General features: G+C 37.6%; 1 protein-coding gene across 7 annotated transcripts in view; it reads right to left on the reverse strand.

The window, feature by feature from the left end:
* evi5b (ecotropic viral integration site 5b) overlaps nucleotides 1–14,702 on the reverse strand; it is an 84,808-nt gene that overhangs the window by 24,169 nt on the left and 45,937 nt on the right. For 5 of the 7 annotated variants that reach the window (XM_057840620.1, XM_057840619.1, XM_057840622.1 and 2 more), the window contains 7 exons: nucleotides 13,911–14,054; nucleotides 13,752–13,841; nucleotides 13,589–13,686; nucleotides 13,301–13,361; nucleotides 13,170–13,223; nucleotides 2,599–2,631; nucleotides 781–927 (listed from right to left, as the gene is read on the reverse strand). In XM_057840620.1, the coding sequence (XP_057696603.1) occupies nucleotides 781–927; nucleotides 2,599–2,631; nucleotides 13,170–13,223; nucleotides 13,301–13,361; nucleotides 13,589–13,686; nucleotides 13,752–13,841; nucleotides 13,911–14,054 (627 nt within the window). The remainder of the gene's footprint in view (nucleotides 1–780; nucleotides 928–2,598; nucleotides 2,632–13,169; nucleotides 13,224–13,300; nucleotides 13,362–13,588; nucleotides 13,687–13,751; nucleotides 13,842–13,910; nucleotides 14,055–14,702) is intronic. The other 2 variants (XM_057840621.1, XM_057840625.1) reach the window with 2 other exon arrangements.

The raw sequence follows: 14,702 nt of genomic DNA on the forward strand, positions 1-14,702 counted from the left end.
AATTAAGAAAAACACACAAAATAAAAATAATATTAATAATAATTCGAATAATTTTCATATTTAAATATTATACATCTAAAAATGATATATTTTCTCACTTTTATTGCCTTTTTCCTTGCAGTTTTTGACATATATTTGCACCGAAAATAAATAAAACAAAAATAGATATTAAGAAGAAAAAAAAAAAATCTATGCACTTTCCCAGACATAATTACACACACACACAAAAATAAAATCCCCCAAATTATTAAGTAAAAAGTAAAAATAAAAACAATTTCAATTAAATAATAAATATGATATAACAAAAATAAAAACAATTTTTGAATCATTTATTTTAAATCAACTAAACTGCACTCTTGCGGCCTCATTCCAGGAGGTTTCCCAGAATTATTCACACAAAAAAACAAAAACAAAAAAAAAAAAACAACAAAAAAAAAAAATAAACAAAAAAAAAAAGGACATTTCCACGATCGCTACAAATTTGCACTAAAATGAATAAATAAAACAAAAACATTTTTAAAATAAGAATATATATTTAAATGACTTGAAAAGGAACCTTTGCACTGTTGCTGCCTCATTCCACGCAGATTCCCCAGATATATATACACAAAAAAAAAATATATATAAGAAATTTTAAAAGCCATTTGCAATGTCAGAATTTCCCCAAACCTATTCGCCATAAATTAATTAACAAATAAAAAGACAAATATTCGCACTGTCGCCGCCTGACTCCAGGGAGAATTCCCTTTCGCAACGGCGCCACCCAGCGTCCGTCCTTACCCCTTGCGGCTGCTGCTGAAGCTGCCTGATGGTTTTGTGGGCCTGCTCCAACTGAGCACCCGCCTCCTCGCTCTGCTGTTTGAGCGTGGCCAACTCCCTCTTGACCAGGTAGTTCTCCTCCGCCTCCTGAGCCCGAGTCACTTGGCCCTTCGTACGCAAACGACCCGGGGCGAGCGGAAAGGGTAGAAGGTGAGAACGGCGGGAAAGGAAAGGAAGAGGATGAAGAAGTAGTGCCAAAAAAAGGACGTGCTGCTTTGAAAACAGGGATTTTTAGTCCATGTAAACACCTGAATAAGCAAACGCGTTTTCATCCTGCAGATTTTATATTGTATATGAGCGTTAGCAAAAGAGGGAAACTGACATTGAAAACCCCAGTCGACACACAATCCATTTTCAACTGGGGAGTGAAAATGGATTGGATGTCAACTGCCGTCAATGCAGCCAAATAGTTCAACTATTTGAGGTTGTAAAAGATTTATAAAACAAAACAAAAATAAAATTCCCAGCGCAACACTTTGAAATTATGTTTTTATTCTTTATCATGTCTTTTATTATTGTCTATTATTACTTTTTTTTTTAAAATTTATTTTTGGAAGTTTTGTTGTTTTAAAACCAATGATATTTTGTTTTAATTATTATTATTATTATTATTTAGAATTCTTCACAATATTTTTTTAATTATTACTCATGGCTTTTGTAAATTCGTATCCTCTATTTATTTATTATTTTTTAATTAATTAATTAATTATTTTTTCTTCTTCATTTTTACGATTTAGTTCAATTCATTTTTGGTAGTTTTAATGTTTTAAAATTAGTATTTTTATGTATTTGTTATTTATTTCTTTATTTACGTATTTAAGAATTTTTTTTACAATATTTTGTATTACTCATGGCTTTTTTAAATTCGTATTTTCTATTTATTCTTTTTTTTTTCTTTACTTACGTTTTTACAATTTAGTTTAATTCATTTTTTGCAAAGTTTTAATGTTTTAAAATCAGTATTTTTATGTATTTATTTTAATTTGAGAATTTTTTTACAATATTTTTCATTACTCGTGGCTTTTTTAAATTCGTATTTTCTATTTATTCTTTTTTTTTTTAAACGTTTTTACAATTTAGTTAAAATTTTTTTGGAAGTTTTAATGTTTTAAAATCAGTATTTTTATTTATTTTTTTAGAATGATTTTATTATTCATGACTTTTTTAAAATTGCATTTTCTTTTTATTTATTTATATTTAAGTAATTAATTTAAATCACTATTAATTCGCTATTATGTCTTTATTGCCATTTTTTTTTTACAATTTAGCATTATTATTTATTTATTTTTTATGATTTTTTAATTCATTTTGTTATTAATTTGCATTTTCTTAATATTTAAATAATTGATTTTCCCCCCAAAATAGATTAATTTTATCATTATTTATAATATTATTATATTATCACTTTTTTATATATATAAAAAATTCTTTTAATTAAGGCAAAATGTACAGTATTTACTCAATAATACTAATACTTAATAATAGCAATAAAAAAATTTTACTCGTCCATTTTCCTCTATCTTGACACTGTGCTGCCCCCTAAAGGCTTGAAGGTGCGCTTGCTTATTCAGGTCAACTTGAACCTTTTATTAGGTTTCTGACTGTCATTTGTGAGTATTTCATGCACTTATTGACTCCCCTCAAGTGTGATTAGTACCGGGTGAATTCATAAAAAAAATTAATTTCATTTCAGTTCATTTCCCCCCAAATTTTGGCATGCAGTGCTAAAGAAGCAGACGGGAAAAGACGTGAAGGGATAAAGTGAAGGCGAAATAATACCTGGATCAATCTATCTGCCAAGGAAGCACTTTCCTACAAAAAACAGAGATATCCACAAAAGAGAGAGCAGAGAGGGAGAGAAACAATCCAGACCATAGTTTAAAGCACACACAGCATGATTTTGATTGGCTTTTTAGAAATAAAGTCATGCAATGTTCGTTTCTACCTCCTAAGAGTGATTCCCAACCAGTTTGCGGCTAAAAATCAACTTTGGAGTGTTTTCGGGGTCCATTCCAACAGTGTATTTCTATTTTTCTTCATTTATAATTTTGGTTTTTCATAAAATAAATGTGGACACTTTATTCCATTAACTGCGCCTTGTGATACGGTTAAAATCATAATGGTGCCATATGGGAACAAACCTGTCCCAGCTCTCTGCAATTGCATTGAATTGACCTTTCGCAAATTCCGCCTCCTCAACGGCTATTGACCAATCATACATCCTAGGGACTGTTGTTAAGGAGCTATATCCAAATTGGACATGAGGTATCCAAGGAGTACAATGATCCCTCGTGACTTGGCAGGTTCGGAGCATCGTGGTGTTTTTAAAAGTATTCTTCAGAAAAATAACAATGAAAAAATATGCATTGTTTCATTTTGAGGCGCAAGAAACTTTGCAGCAAGGCAAACATGACTCAGGGGTTTAGTATATAACCACTCATACAAGGCTTGATTGGTTCCTGCTGCGAGATTGACATATGATCAATCGACAAGACCCCCAATAAGAGTAGCTTCATCTCGATGAGACCGCCGATAAGAGTGGCATCATCCTGTGAGCTGAATGGCCGTGCACCATCGAAGCCTCTCCCATTATGATTGAAGGACAAGTACACCAATAAGAGTAGCCTTATCCCATGAGCTGATTAGCTGTGTACCATCGTTTGCACTATGATCAGAGTCACAAGTAAGTCCTGAGTCTGACCTGTTGTGGGTAAGTCGAGTCGGGTCGTGTCACCAGGTTATGTTGACTCAAATCGAGTCGGGTTATAAGGTTATGTCGAGTCGAGTCATTAGGTGATGTTGAGTCAAGTCGAGTCGAGTAATAGGGTTATGTCGTGTCAAGTCTCGAGGTCGAGTCGAGTCGAGTCATAAGGTTATGTCGAGTCAAGTCTCGAGGTCATGTCGAGTCAAATTTTAGGGTTATGTTGAGTCAAGTCTCGAGGTCATGTCAAGTCGAATCGAGTTATAAGGTTATGTTGAGTCAAGTCGAGTCATAAGGTGATGTCGAGTCAAGTAGAGACGAGTAATAGGGTTATGTTGAGTCAAGCCTCGAGGTCATGTCGAGTCAAATTATAGAGTTATGTTGAGTCAAGTCTCGAGGTCATGTCAAGTCGAGTCGAGTTATAAGGTTATGTTGAGTCAAGTCGAGTCATAAGGTGACGTCGAGTCAAGTAGAGACGAGTAATAGGGTTATGTCGAGTCAAGCCTCGAGGTCGAGTCGAGTTATAGGGTTATGTTGAGTCAGGTCTCGAGGTCATGTCGAGTCGATTTTAGAGCTGAAACGAATACTCGAGCAACTCGAGTAACTCGAGTTTAAAAACTGATCCGAGTAATTTTATTCACCTCGAGTAATCGTTTATTTTGACAGCTCTAAGCATCACGTTTTGCTCGGACTACTTTTAATGCGGGACAACGCGCTGATGTCACGTGCGTAGAGGAAGAAGCAAAAAAAAAAAAAAACCCAACTTACTGCAGCAGACAGCCGCTACAAACGACGCCGACGTTGCTAAATACTAGCCTGCACATGCTACGTTAGTTGCAGCTAGCATCTGATGAGTCTCATAGAGATCACATGTATGTTGAACTAGATGCGAAATGACTGACTAGGCCGCGTCTGGGCAGCGTTAGCGAACAGCCGCCATCTTAAAGCAGTAGAGCGCTAAGCGCTAATATATAAGATTAACGTTACTGTCACTACTAGCTCACGTAACGTTAGCCCTGCGGAGGGCTAGGTTTCTATTAATTAAGACCACTTTCGATGCGTGGCTAACGTGTCTTACATACAGGTTTTAACATAACATAGCGTTGTGGAGTGATGAGGGTGTCAAATAAAAACTCAATCATGCTAACTATCAATTTTAGCTCAGTAGTCATTGCTGGATAAAACACCAAGTAGCACTAGTCCCTAATGTGCTCCAATACAGCCTGTATCATACATTTATTTTGAACACTGCAAAAATTCTAAATCCTATCAGGACTTACAGTTTAAACTAACTTAAAACTTTACTAGAACTTCAAAATGGCTTGACACAAATAGAAATTCAATTGAAAAACTTTTAAGTGATGTGTGTTATCAAGCGTAAAGGCATTTTTAGTTGTGTGTGTATATATATATATATATATATATATATATATATATATATATATATATATATATATATATATATATAGTGAATTAGTCTTTTTTTTTTTTTTTTTTTTTTAATTCTAGTTACATCTGAGATGCAATTGTTGGCTGTTTTCAACAATATACATAAAAAATAAAGACATTGATTGACTGAAAATGATAAAATGTCTTGTTTTCTCATGTATATCTATATTTGCTCTTCACCTAAAAATATATTTGTTTTATCCGATTACTCGATTAATCGATAGAATTTTCAGTCGATTACTCGATTACTAAAATATTCGATAGCTGCAGCCCTAGTCGATTTATAAGGTACGTCAAGTCGAGTCATAAGGTCATGTCGAGTCGAGTTATAAGGTTATGTCTAGTCAAGTCTCGAGGTCAAGTCAAGTCAAGTTATAAGGTTATGTCGAGTCAAGTCTCAAGGTCATGTCGAGTCAAGTCTCGAGATCATGTCAAGTTGAGTTATAGACCCCAATCATGTGACGTCACAAGTCCGCCCCCCTGACTGGTGCCGCCATGTTGTCCGTCAGCTCATCGTGTTTACATATTACACCTACGTACATTCCTCCTATGACTGCGTGTTTTTCTGCTTGTCTAAGGAATCACCACCGAATAAACGAACCCAAAAACCTTCCTGACAATCGCTAACATTGATTAATCAAAATGGTGAAGGTATGTGCGGCGGTTGGTTGCAGTAACAGAGAAGATAAACAGTCATTTTAGTAGTTGCTGTGTGCCCATTGTTAAAAGGGCAAATCTCGAAAGCAGCACGGTTTGTTTATCTCGGGTCCATGATGAGTTTGTGTCAACAGCCTTCAGACTGCGGCGAAAACATCAATATGATGCCAACACGATCGCAGACTTCATCAGACAGAGACTACGAAGCTCGTCGCCGTGGTCGCGCAGCAAGAAGGTGAGTGCAACAACAGGTGTTGTGCCGAAAAATAACCGCCCTGCGTGAAATGTCCCCCCTGACGGGAGCGCCCACATGGATACGACTTTCTTGTACCGTGAATATGTATTATTTTACTCTGCTCGAACTCATAAATGTCATACCTGTGTGAGTGTCATGGGGATATGGTCGTGAAAACCTGTAGACTAATACATTTCTGTTCAAAGATGGTTATGTGACCCAGTCCACGATTTGTTACGAAAATACAGTACTAATATTTTGTGTAATTTCATTATTTAAAACTGATCTTACAGTCAGTCGTAAATCCATTACTGTAATGCGTCCATGAAAACATTCGATGTTTTTAAGTCAATAAAGCGTTATAAATAAGCGCTCCCGTCAGGGGGGACATTTCACGCGGGGCAGCTATTTTTCGGCACACACCGGCCCGTTGTCGATCAAGTTTCATTTTACAATCGTTACAACGGTGACGCTCAGCTGACCAAATGTCGGTTTATATTCGGGCCGGTGCCGATTTTGGGTACCAGACTCCTCATCGTGACATAAACTGGAGTATGATTGGAAATTTAGTAGTCTCAGGACGAGCTCTGATGCACGGGACGGGACCGGACGGGAGGAAACATTGGTTTGGGCATCAAATGTGGATCTGGCGACTGGATCGACAGAAGCTTTTCCAAATAACGGCTTTTATGCAACTCATCCAATGAGTTTACAGCGTCTGAAAGCACCGGGGCTTCCATAATTTGCAAGTGAATCCACCTTTAGAAACTATGATCAATGACAATACGGACACACAATGACGGACAATATGGCGGCACAATACAACAATCACGTGATTGTATGACGTTGGTGATTGGGGTCTATTAAGGTTATGGCGAGTCGAGTCATCAGGTGATAGGGTTATGTCGAGTCATATCTCGAGGTCATGTCATGTTGAGACAAGTCTCGAGGAACATGTCGAGTTATAAGGTTATGTCGAGTCACGTCTCAAAGGTCATGTCAAGTCGAGTCATTAAGTTATGTCGAGTCGAGTCATAAGTTTATGTCGAGTCAAGTCGAGTCGATTTATAGAGTTATGTCGATTCCAGTTATTCTGTTATATCGAGTCAAGTCTTGAGGTCATGTTGAGTCGAGCCGAGTCAGAAGTCGAGTCGAGTCAAGTTGTGTCAAGTCAAAATGTATTCGAGTCAAGTCACAGGTTAATCAAGGCCTTCACTATTGTTCCCCAGCCCAACCACAAAGCACTCAGGTTTATCTTTGAGGAAAATCTTACTGTCAATGCAAATACATGTAAAATAAAAGCTGTATAGTCTGCAGGGAATTAACCAGCATTAAGGGTGTTCCAAGTGGATCACTGGCAGGTCTACAATCCAAGTTTTTCGAGTCAGCTTGTCGAGTGTCAAATCATTGTCTCATAAATCAAGTCCATTTGAGTCTTGAGTTATCGCCTCACAAGTCGAGTCGAGTCTCGGACCCTCCCCGCTTAAGCAAGTCAGGCAAAGTCTGCTAGCTTAAATGCTGTAAAAATGCTTTCATTTTTTAAAAAGCTCTTAACAAATTGTTCAAACATGTTCCGACAAAAAACTGCTCAATATACTTGTAAACTAAAGAACTAATGCATAAACAAACATATTAGCTCCAACAAAAACATACCCAAGTTTTTGCACTATAAGGCGCACCTGACTATAAGCCGCAGCCCACCAAATTTGGCACGAAAACGGCATTTGTTCATAGATAAACCGCACTGGACTATAAGCCGCAGCTGTCCTCACTGTATCATGGGATATTTACACCAAAAGATATTAACCGGTAAAACTTTATTTGACAGCGGCTCATACGACTGACAGTCATAAGACCAAATGAACCATCATTAAACTTTGAAGCAATTACTGCAAAGCTTTATTGCTTCAAGAAGCTTCATTTGGCCATTACTGCTCCCTTGGGGGAGACAGTCAACCTCTACTGCCACCTGCTGTTGACTGTTGTCATCCAACGAGCCTCTTAGCATGCATTGCAGCGCTACAGATGTAAATAACAATCAAAAATCATGTTCTGTGCTAAATATTTCTTCAGTTCCTGTTCCAGTTGTTTCATCAATTGCTAGTTATGGTATTTGCTAACACTTTATTTGACAGTGGTGCCATAAGACTGTCATTACACAATCATAATGATGACATGACTCTGTCCTGAGCATTTATGAATGCTTATAACAGATGTCATTAAGTGTTATCCAGCAAATGATCTCACTTTTGAATGGATGCAAAAGATCCAAAATGGACAAAAATTAAGTCAGTGACATAATGTGCCAAGTGACACTTAATGACATAAGCATTCAGTATTGTCCATGATAGTGTCATGTCATAATTTTGATTATCTTATGACAGTCTTATGACACCGCTGTCAAATAAAGTGTCACCTAAAAAAAAAAAAATCAACAAATAAGCCGCACTGGACTATAAGCCACAGGTATCAAAATGAAGGAAAAAAGTAGCAGCTTACAGTCCGAAAATTACGGTACCTTATGTTGGTCTTAACAAGGAGCAGCTGGATTCAGCCATGTTAAAGGAGTTATGGCATTTTGACTGTTGCCACTTAGGCATGTGCCGGTATGAGATTTTGACGGTACGATAACCGTGAGCAAAAATACCGCGGTTTTACGGTATCACGGTATTGCAATTATAGCTCCAAAATGTGTTATTTTGAGATGTATGGGTTAAAAAAAAAAAAAAAAAAAAAAAATCTGGGATTTTTTATTTTATTTTTAAGAAAATATTTGCAAATTGGAACATGAATATTATGTTTAAATAAATAAATAAACAAAAAAATATTTTCAATTAAAATAAATAGAACTTATAGACTAACCACAGCCACAGCTCAGGTTGCTCAAGATTGGAGCAAGAACTAAATTGATTGCTATAAAAAAGTAAAACCACTTCTAAATAAAATTGAAAAATATTGACTGTACTTTTTTTTTGTTTTATTTTTGAGAGGGCAAAAGCTCAAGTGAAGTTTCGCCATTTTCAGCCACTGTGTCAACTCTAGTCTACATGTCATGCCTTTGTGTTAAAAAGACGCAGAATTCATAAGTTAATAAGTTAAAAATGGATAAGTTAGTTAAAATGTGAATGTTGGTGTGTAAAGGTTTCATCTAAAAACACTGGGAGTGAGACCTCGCCTTGTCCAGCGAGCGTACATTTGTGCTTAGGGCAAGATCATCTGTCGCAATTAGCGATCTTTGATGTTATCCCTTTTCCTTCATTCAAGCTTGTTTCTTAGGGGCCCGTGAGATTTATAACCTCGACGAAATTGCTCTCCCAGCTAAGACTAGGCTAACATTAGTCTTTGTAAGTGTTTAGTTAATTTGTATTTTGAATTTGAAAGGAAAATGTGTGTTTTGTTTTTGGCGAACTTTTTCCATGGATGACTTCCTCACATTCTGTTGTGTTGGTGCTAATGAAGCTACTCACACATGTAAAATACTATTGTACAACGTTTTAAAACTGTATATTTCAGTTAGCATGATTTGAGACCTCCATAAATTCAAGAAAAGTATGCCTTTTGTTTGGAGTGTTTATATTTTTGGTGTTTAGCAGAATAGCGTCACTGAAACACACACATCAACAACCGGAGAGGGAGGGGTGAGCTCCGCCGCTCCAAGATACTTCTGGCAGCATTTTTGAGACTTGTAAAATAGCGAATACCGTACTACGGTATGACGGAAAATTTTAGTGGTTTTGAAACCGTGACGTTTTCATACCACGGTAAACCTTGAAACCGGTAACCGGCACATGCCTATTGCCACTAGAGCGGTGTATCCACCCAAATCAGTAAAACAAAATGCAACATTTTAAAAACAAGCCATTATAATGTCATTCTAGTTAAACGAATTCTCAAAGCAGCAAAATTTGAAGCTTTTTTCATACTCAGGATCCCCCCAGGATTGATAAATCTAAATTCAAGACTTTTAAGACCTTTTTTAATGCCATTTCAACTGAAAATTAACTTTTCTCGCACCCATTATTTAGATCATATTGAATCATATTAAATAAATAAAGCACTGAACATCAAATTGAACCTCAATTACTAAGTGTGTTTGACAAAAGAATGCACATATATTGAAGATACAATTAAAACACATTTAAAGTAACATCGCAATTATAAACACAGCAAGCTGGAAACAGCTAAATTAAACTGAAAACATGACCAAAATTCAAATGTCAATTATTACGTCGGGCCGGGCCAGGGTTCTTTCGCGCTAACTTTTTGAAATAACTATATATTAACGATGCATGAATGATAAACTAAGGAATACTTGTTATAAAGTAAATAATTTGGATTAAAAAAAAAAAAAAAAGAAGGCACTGTATGGTTATTGCCTATACGCCCTTTTTAATCTTCCCCTCTGCGAGTCCGCAAAACCGCATTTGTTTATTTATATTCAACAAACTTTTCCAGCGTTATTTCGTTGTGTAAATAAATTTATAATGATCATAAAAATATGTAGTCCAGTGTTTCCCTTACATATTAAATATTGTGGCGCACCGCCACAACAAAATAAAAGCCGCCACGCCGTGCAAAAGAGATGTTTTTTTTTTTTTTTTAAGGCCGTTTCAAACTAATGGCAGCCTAATGTGAAGGGTTCAGTGGCAACCTATTCAATGTGTATTGTATTGTCCGTAACTATACGGGGCCACCTTAAAAAGTGACAATCGGCCAGGGACCTGTGACGTAGAGGGAAGCGAGAAGGAGATAGCAGTCTCATGTCACGGAAGCCCGCCGTTATTTTGTTATTCCTTTTCTTTATTATTGTCGTCACAATAAAGTGGCTAAGCCAATACAGACTCCTGTCCTTCTTCCCCTCATCCGGGCATTAATGTATTTTGGGTCGGACTTTTCGGCGAAAGGGAGTGGTGGACGGCCGTCTCGGACGAAGAGGCAAGTTTGAATGAATTTGCGCCGAGCGGCGGGTCAGAGTGCCGCCGCGCTAATGTGTCAACAATGCATTCAATAGCAGAAAATGCAGGGCTGTTACAGCGGACGGATATATGCAATCACGGCTGACGAAACCTTGATGAATGCGCTTTTTTCCCCCAAGTTTCACGAGTTCTGGGACACTCGAAAAATGTCTCTCATACCTCTACTTGCTAAGCTAAATGGTACCTCGATGTGCGTTTGTGTGGAAAAGTAGTTCACGAACAACAACAACAACAAAAAACTATGCACCTTCTCACCAAAACTAGTAAAACTCTTTACACGGCAATTAGAATTTCCCCCTACACCTTGAAATGGCTCCATTACAAGGACGTAGGTTTGGTCTCAATATTGGTGGGACGCTATAACAGCATAACCTGCATGTACACTTTTTGCTGGGAACAGAACAGTAATAAAACCAAACTGATTAGGTGAACGGGGATCAGGGCTTAATTTCTCACCAATATGAACCTAATTAATTGATAGGCTAAATGATCAATGCAAAAATAAATCTGGATTGACTTGTACTAACTTTCACACTGCAAATTTATAACGTTTCAATCTGAGGATTTTTCTTAAATCTATTTGAATATTTTTTTCCATCTTGTTTTGTGTGTTAAAGACTAGTTAACAGATTAATGGGTCAGATTATTCAATTTACTTTTGGTAAATATTACCATTTGTTCTTATTAAGCCCATACATCTAAAGGTTGGTCATTTTTCACCAAAATCAAGGGGGAAAATGATTTCAAATAATGTTTTGTAATGCAGCACACCACCGCAGCTTCAAAAAATCCTAGGGGAAACCCTGGTAGTCTATTTAAACATTAAGAAAATGTGCGTTTTTTTTCTGCCAACTGAGAATTCGTTATAAAAGATAGGCTTTTATGCAGACATCGTCACAAATGTTATCACACAAAACGCGGCCTTTAATACCCGCGGACCAGTTCGGGTCGGGCTGGACTTTTTAGGCCCGATTTGACCTCTATCTTAAAGTCTTAATGAGCTTAAATTGGCTGCAGTTACGAAGTCGGGAATGCTCCCTCCGGAAAAAAAACATGATTTGAGCAACATTATGTTTAACAAACTTTTCCAGCGTTATTTCATTGTGTAAATGCATTGATAATGGTCATAAAAATATGTAGACTATTTAAACATTAAGAAAATGTGCGTTTTTTTTCTGCCAACTGAAAATTCGTTACAAAAGACAGTTAAGACATCGGGAACGCTCCCTCTGGAACAAAACGCAATATGACCAACATTGTGACAGCCGATGCCGACCAAAAATGACGTAATATCTGAAACAGATCACCAATGGACTCATTTGAAGTATATGAATGGTGGTCTGTTTTGGTGTTCAGAATCCACAATACCTCTGCCTGCAGGGTTTTCGTTCTACCAACAAACGGACGCATTCCCGGTGCAGAGGTGGGTGGATTCTCCGTTTTGCCGGTTGTGGTGGTTTGGCACGCACGAGTTGCATTTCGTAGTGCAGTGCATCGTAAAAATTCTATGCGTCATATTCGTTATAAAAAAAACAAAAAAAAAAACTTCGTCACGGATATAAGTTAGGTTGCACTGAGATGTTCTTGAAAATTAAGACCACGGTGAAAAAATTCCAGACTTACAACAGCTAATTTAATACTTTTAATACCTTTAATAATGGAAAACTAAATTCAATGCTTTTTAAAATATTTTTAATAACCCGCGGGTACCCTGATAATTGAATTACTCAAGTTAATCAATTAATCATTGCAGCACCAACATAACCCAAACAATACCCACCCCTAAGCAAAAGTAGTCATTTGCCCACGTTAGGATTTACTCATTCACTGCCATTCACAGCGACAGACATCAAATCCATCGGCTAGCATGGAACGATCATGCACCACTACCATTGACGGCGATAGACGTCCAATCCGTTTTGACTGGGAGGGATCATTCAACATGAAACATCGACTTTTTGTGATATTTTTTGGACGCAATAATGGTTGGGAAACACTGTCCTAAATGTTTACATCCGTGGGTGGGTGCAAAAAGGAACATTACATGCAAGATGTGAGAGAAAAAGGTGGAAAAATTAGAAAACAACAGGAAAGAACGAGAGAGGACAAGAGAGAAGGGCTCGCAATATAACGAGATTCCATGTTGGATGGCGTTAGTGATTTTAAAAAAATGTGATGAAGAGCTCAGCGACAACCGGACTGAGTTAGAATCCGCCCACCCGCCTCATGCTTGCTCGGTGTGGACGCGAACCCGACATGCGCTCGGCCTCGGTTAGTGGCATCGCCGTGGCAACCGAGCGGTTAGTGCGGGACGTGCGCGAGTAGAACTCACCTTCTCCAGCGTGTCGATCCTCTGCTTCAGTAGGCGGTTCTCTGTGCGTAACCTCTGAAAAACAAGAGGAATAAGTATTTTTTTTTAAAATCTAACAAACAAAATGGCGGAGAGGGGTTTAGTGGACTCACTTTGATTTCCACTTGCTCTTCCATTTCTTTGGTCTTGATGGTAGTGTATTCTTTTTCTAACCTGAGGAAAGGAAAAAAACAAGCCGTAGAATAGCGTTTCACAATTTGGCCACAAGATGGAGACAGAAAACGACATAACGAGATGCCATTATCCAAACATATTAACACTTTAGACCCCCAAACCATTAAAAAAATGACATTAGATGGAACTTCTTAAAACATGGAGCCTTTAGTGGTCATAAAAATGCACCGTTTCGGGCAAACCAATTACTAGTTCAAACCTCTTACTTTTTCATCTTCTTGGCGTTGTACTTAAACTGATAGGCTGCCTGAATGACCTTGTCGGGACCGCCGTCCAGCTGCCGAGGGATGACCTTCTGAAAGTGCTGTGTTTTTGAAAGAAAGGTCATTTTGAGTGAAAGACCACTTGACTTTAAAGAAAAGTCTCTACCTGTAACATTCCCTCCATGTCCAGCTGGATCAGCTCGGCCTGGTTCATCTGCAGAATGGCCAGGCCCACTCGGAACACGATCTCCAGACCCTGACGGACAAGCGACACCATCTATTTTTAGTCTAATCTTATCCAGTTTGGTGTCTGGTAAGTACGCACCTCGCACATGAAGATGTCAAAGATCCGTGTGGCCACGGGCAGCGGGAAGGAGGTGAGGAAGATGGTGAGAAACCAGGAGGAGGCGTACATGGACGTGTGGAAGCTCTGTGCCTGGAAGTGCACGTGGAGCTCGGGGAGGTCCTCCTGGAAAATCACAATTTCCAGCATCAAAGTCACATTATGATAGTTTTATTGTGCTAAAAGATAATTTCCTGTTTTGGGGGAAATTTGCCACCATTTCTTACAACTTTAATTACATTAAGCTATTTGATGTAGAAAAATATTTTAACCAGATATGGGACATTTTATACGATGATAACTAGGGTTGTTCGGATCATGTTTTTTTTGCTCCCGATCCGATCCCGATCGTTTTAGTTTGAGTATCTGCCGATCCCGATATTTCCCGATCCGAATGCTTTTTTTTTGCTACCGATTCAATTCCAATCATTCCCGATAATTTTTCCCGATCATATAAATTTTGGCAATGCATTAAGAAAAAAATGAATAAAACTCGGACGAATATATACATTCAACATACAGTACATAAGTACTGTATTTGTTTATTATGATAATAAATCCTCAAGATGGCATTTACATTATTAACATTCTTTCTGTGAGAGGGATCCACGGATAGAAAGACTTGTGACTTTGTATATTGTGACTAAATATTGCCATCTAGTGTATTTGTTGAGCTTTCAGTAAATGATACTGTAGCCATGCCCAAATGCATGATGGGAAGTGGAACCATGACTTGCGTAGTGTAGCCATACCCAAATGCATGATGGGAAGTGG

The sequence above is a fragment of the Corythoichthys intestinalis genome, chromosome 7, assembly GCF_030265065.1.
Source record: "Corythoichthys intestinalis isolate RoL2023-P3 chromosome 7, ASM3026506v1, whole genome shotgun sequence".
In the NCBI taxonomy this organism is placed as follows: Eukaryota; Metazoa; Chordata; class Actinopteri; order Syngnathiformes; family Syngnathidae; genus Corythoichthys; species Corythoichthys intestinalis.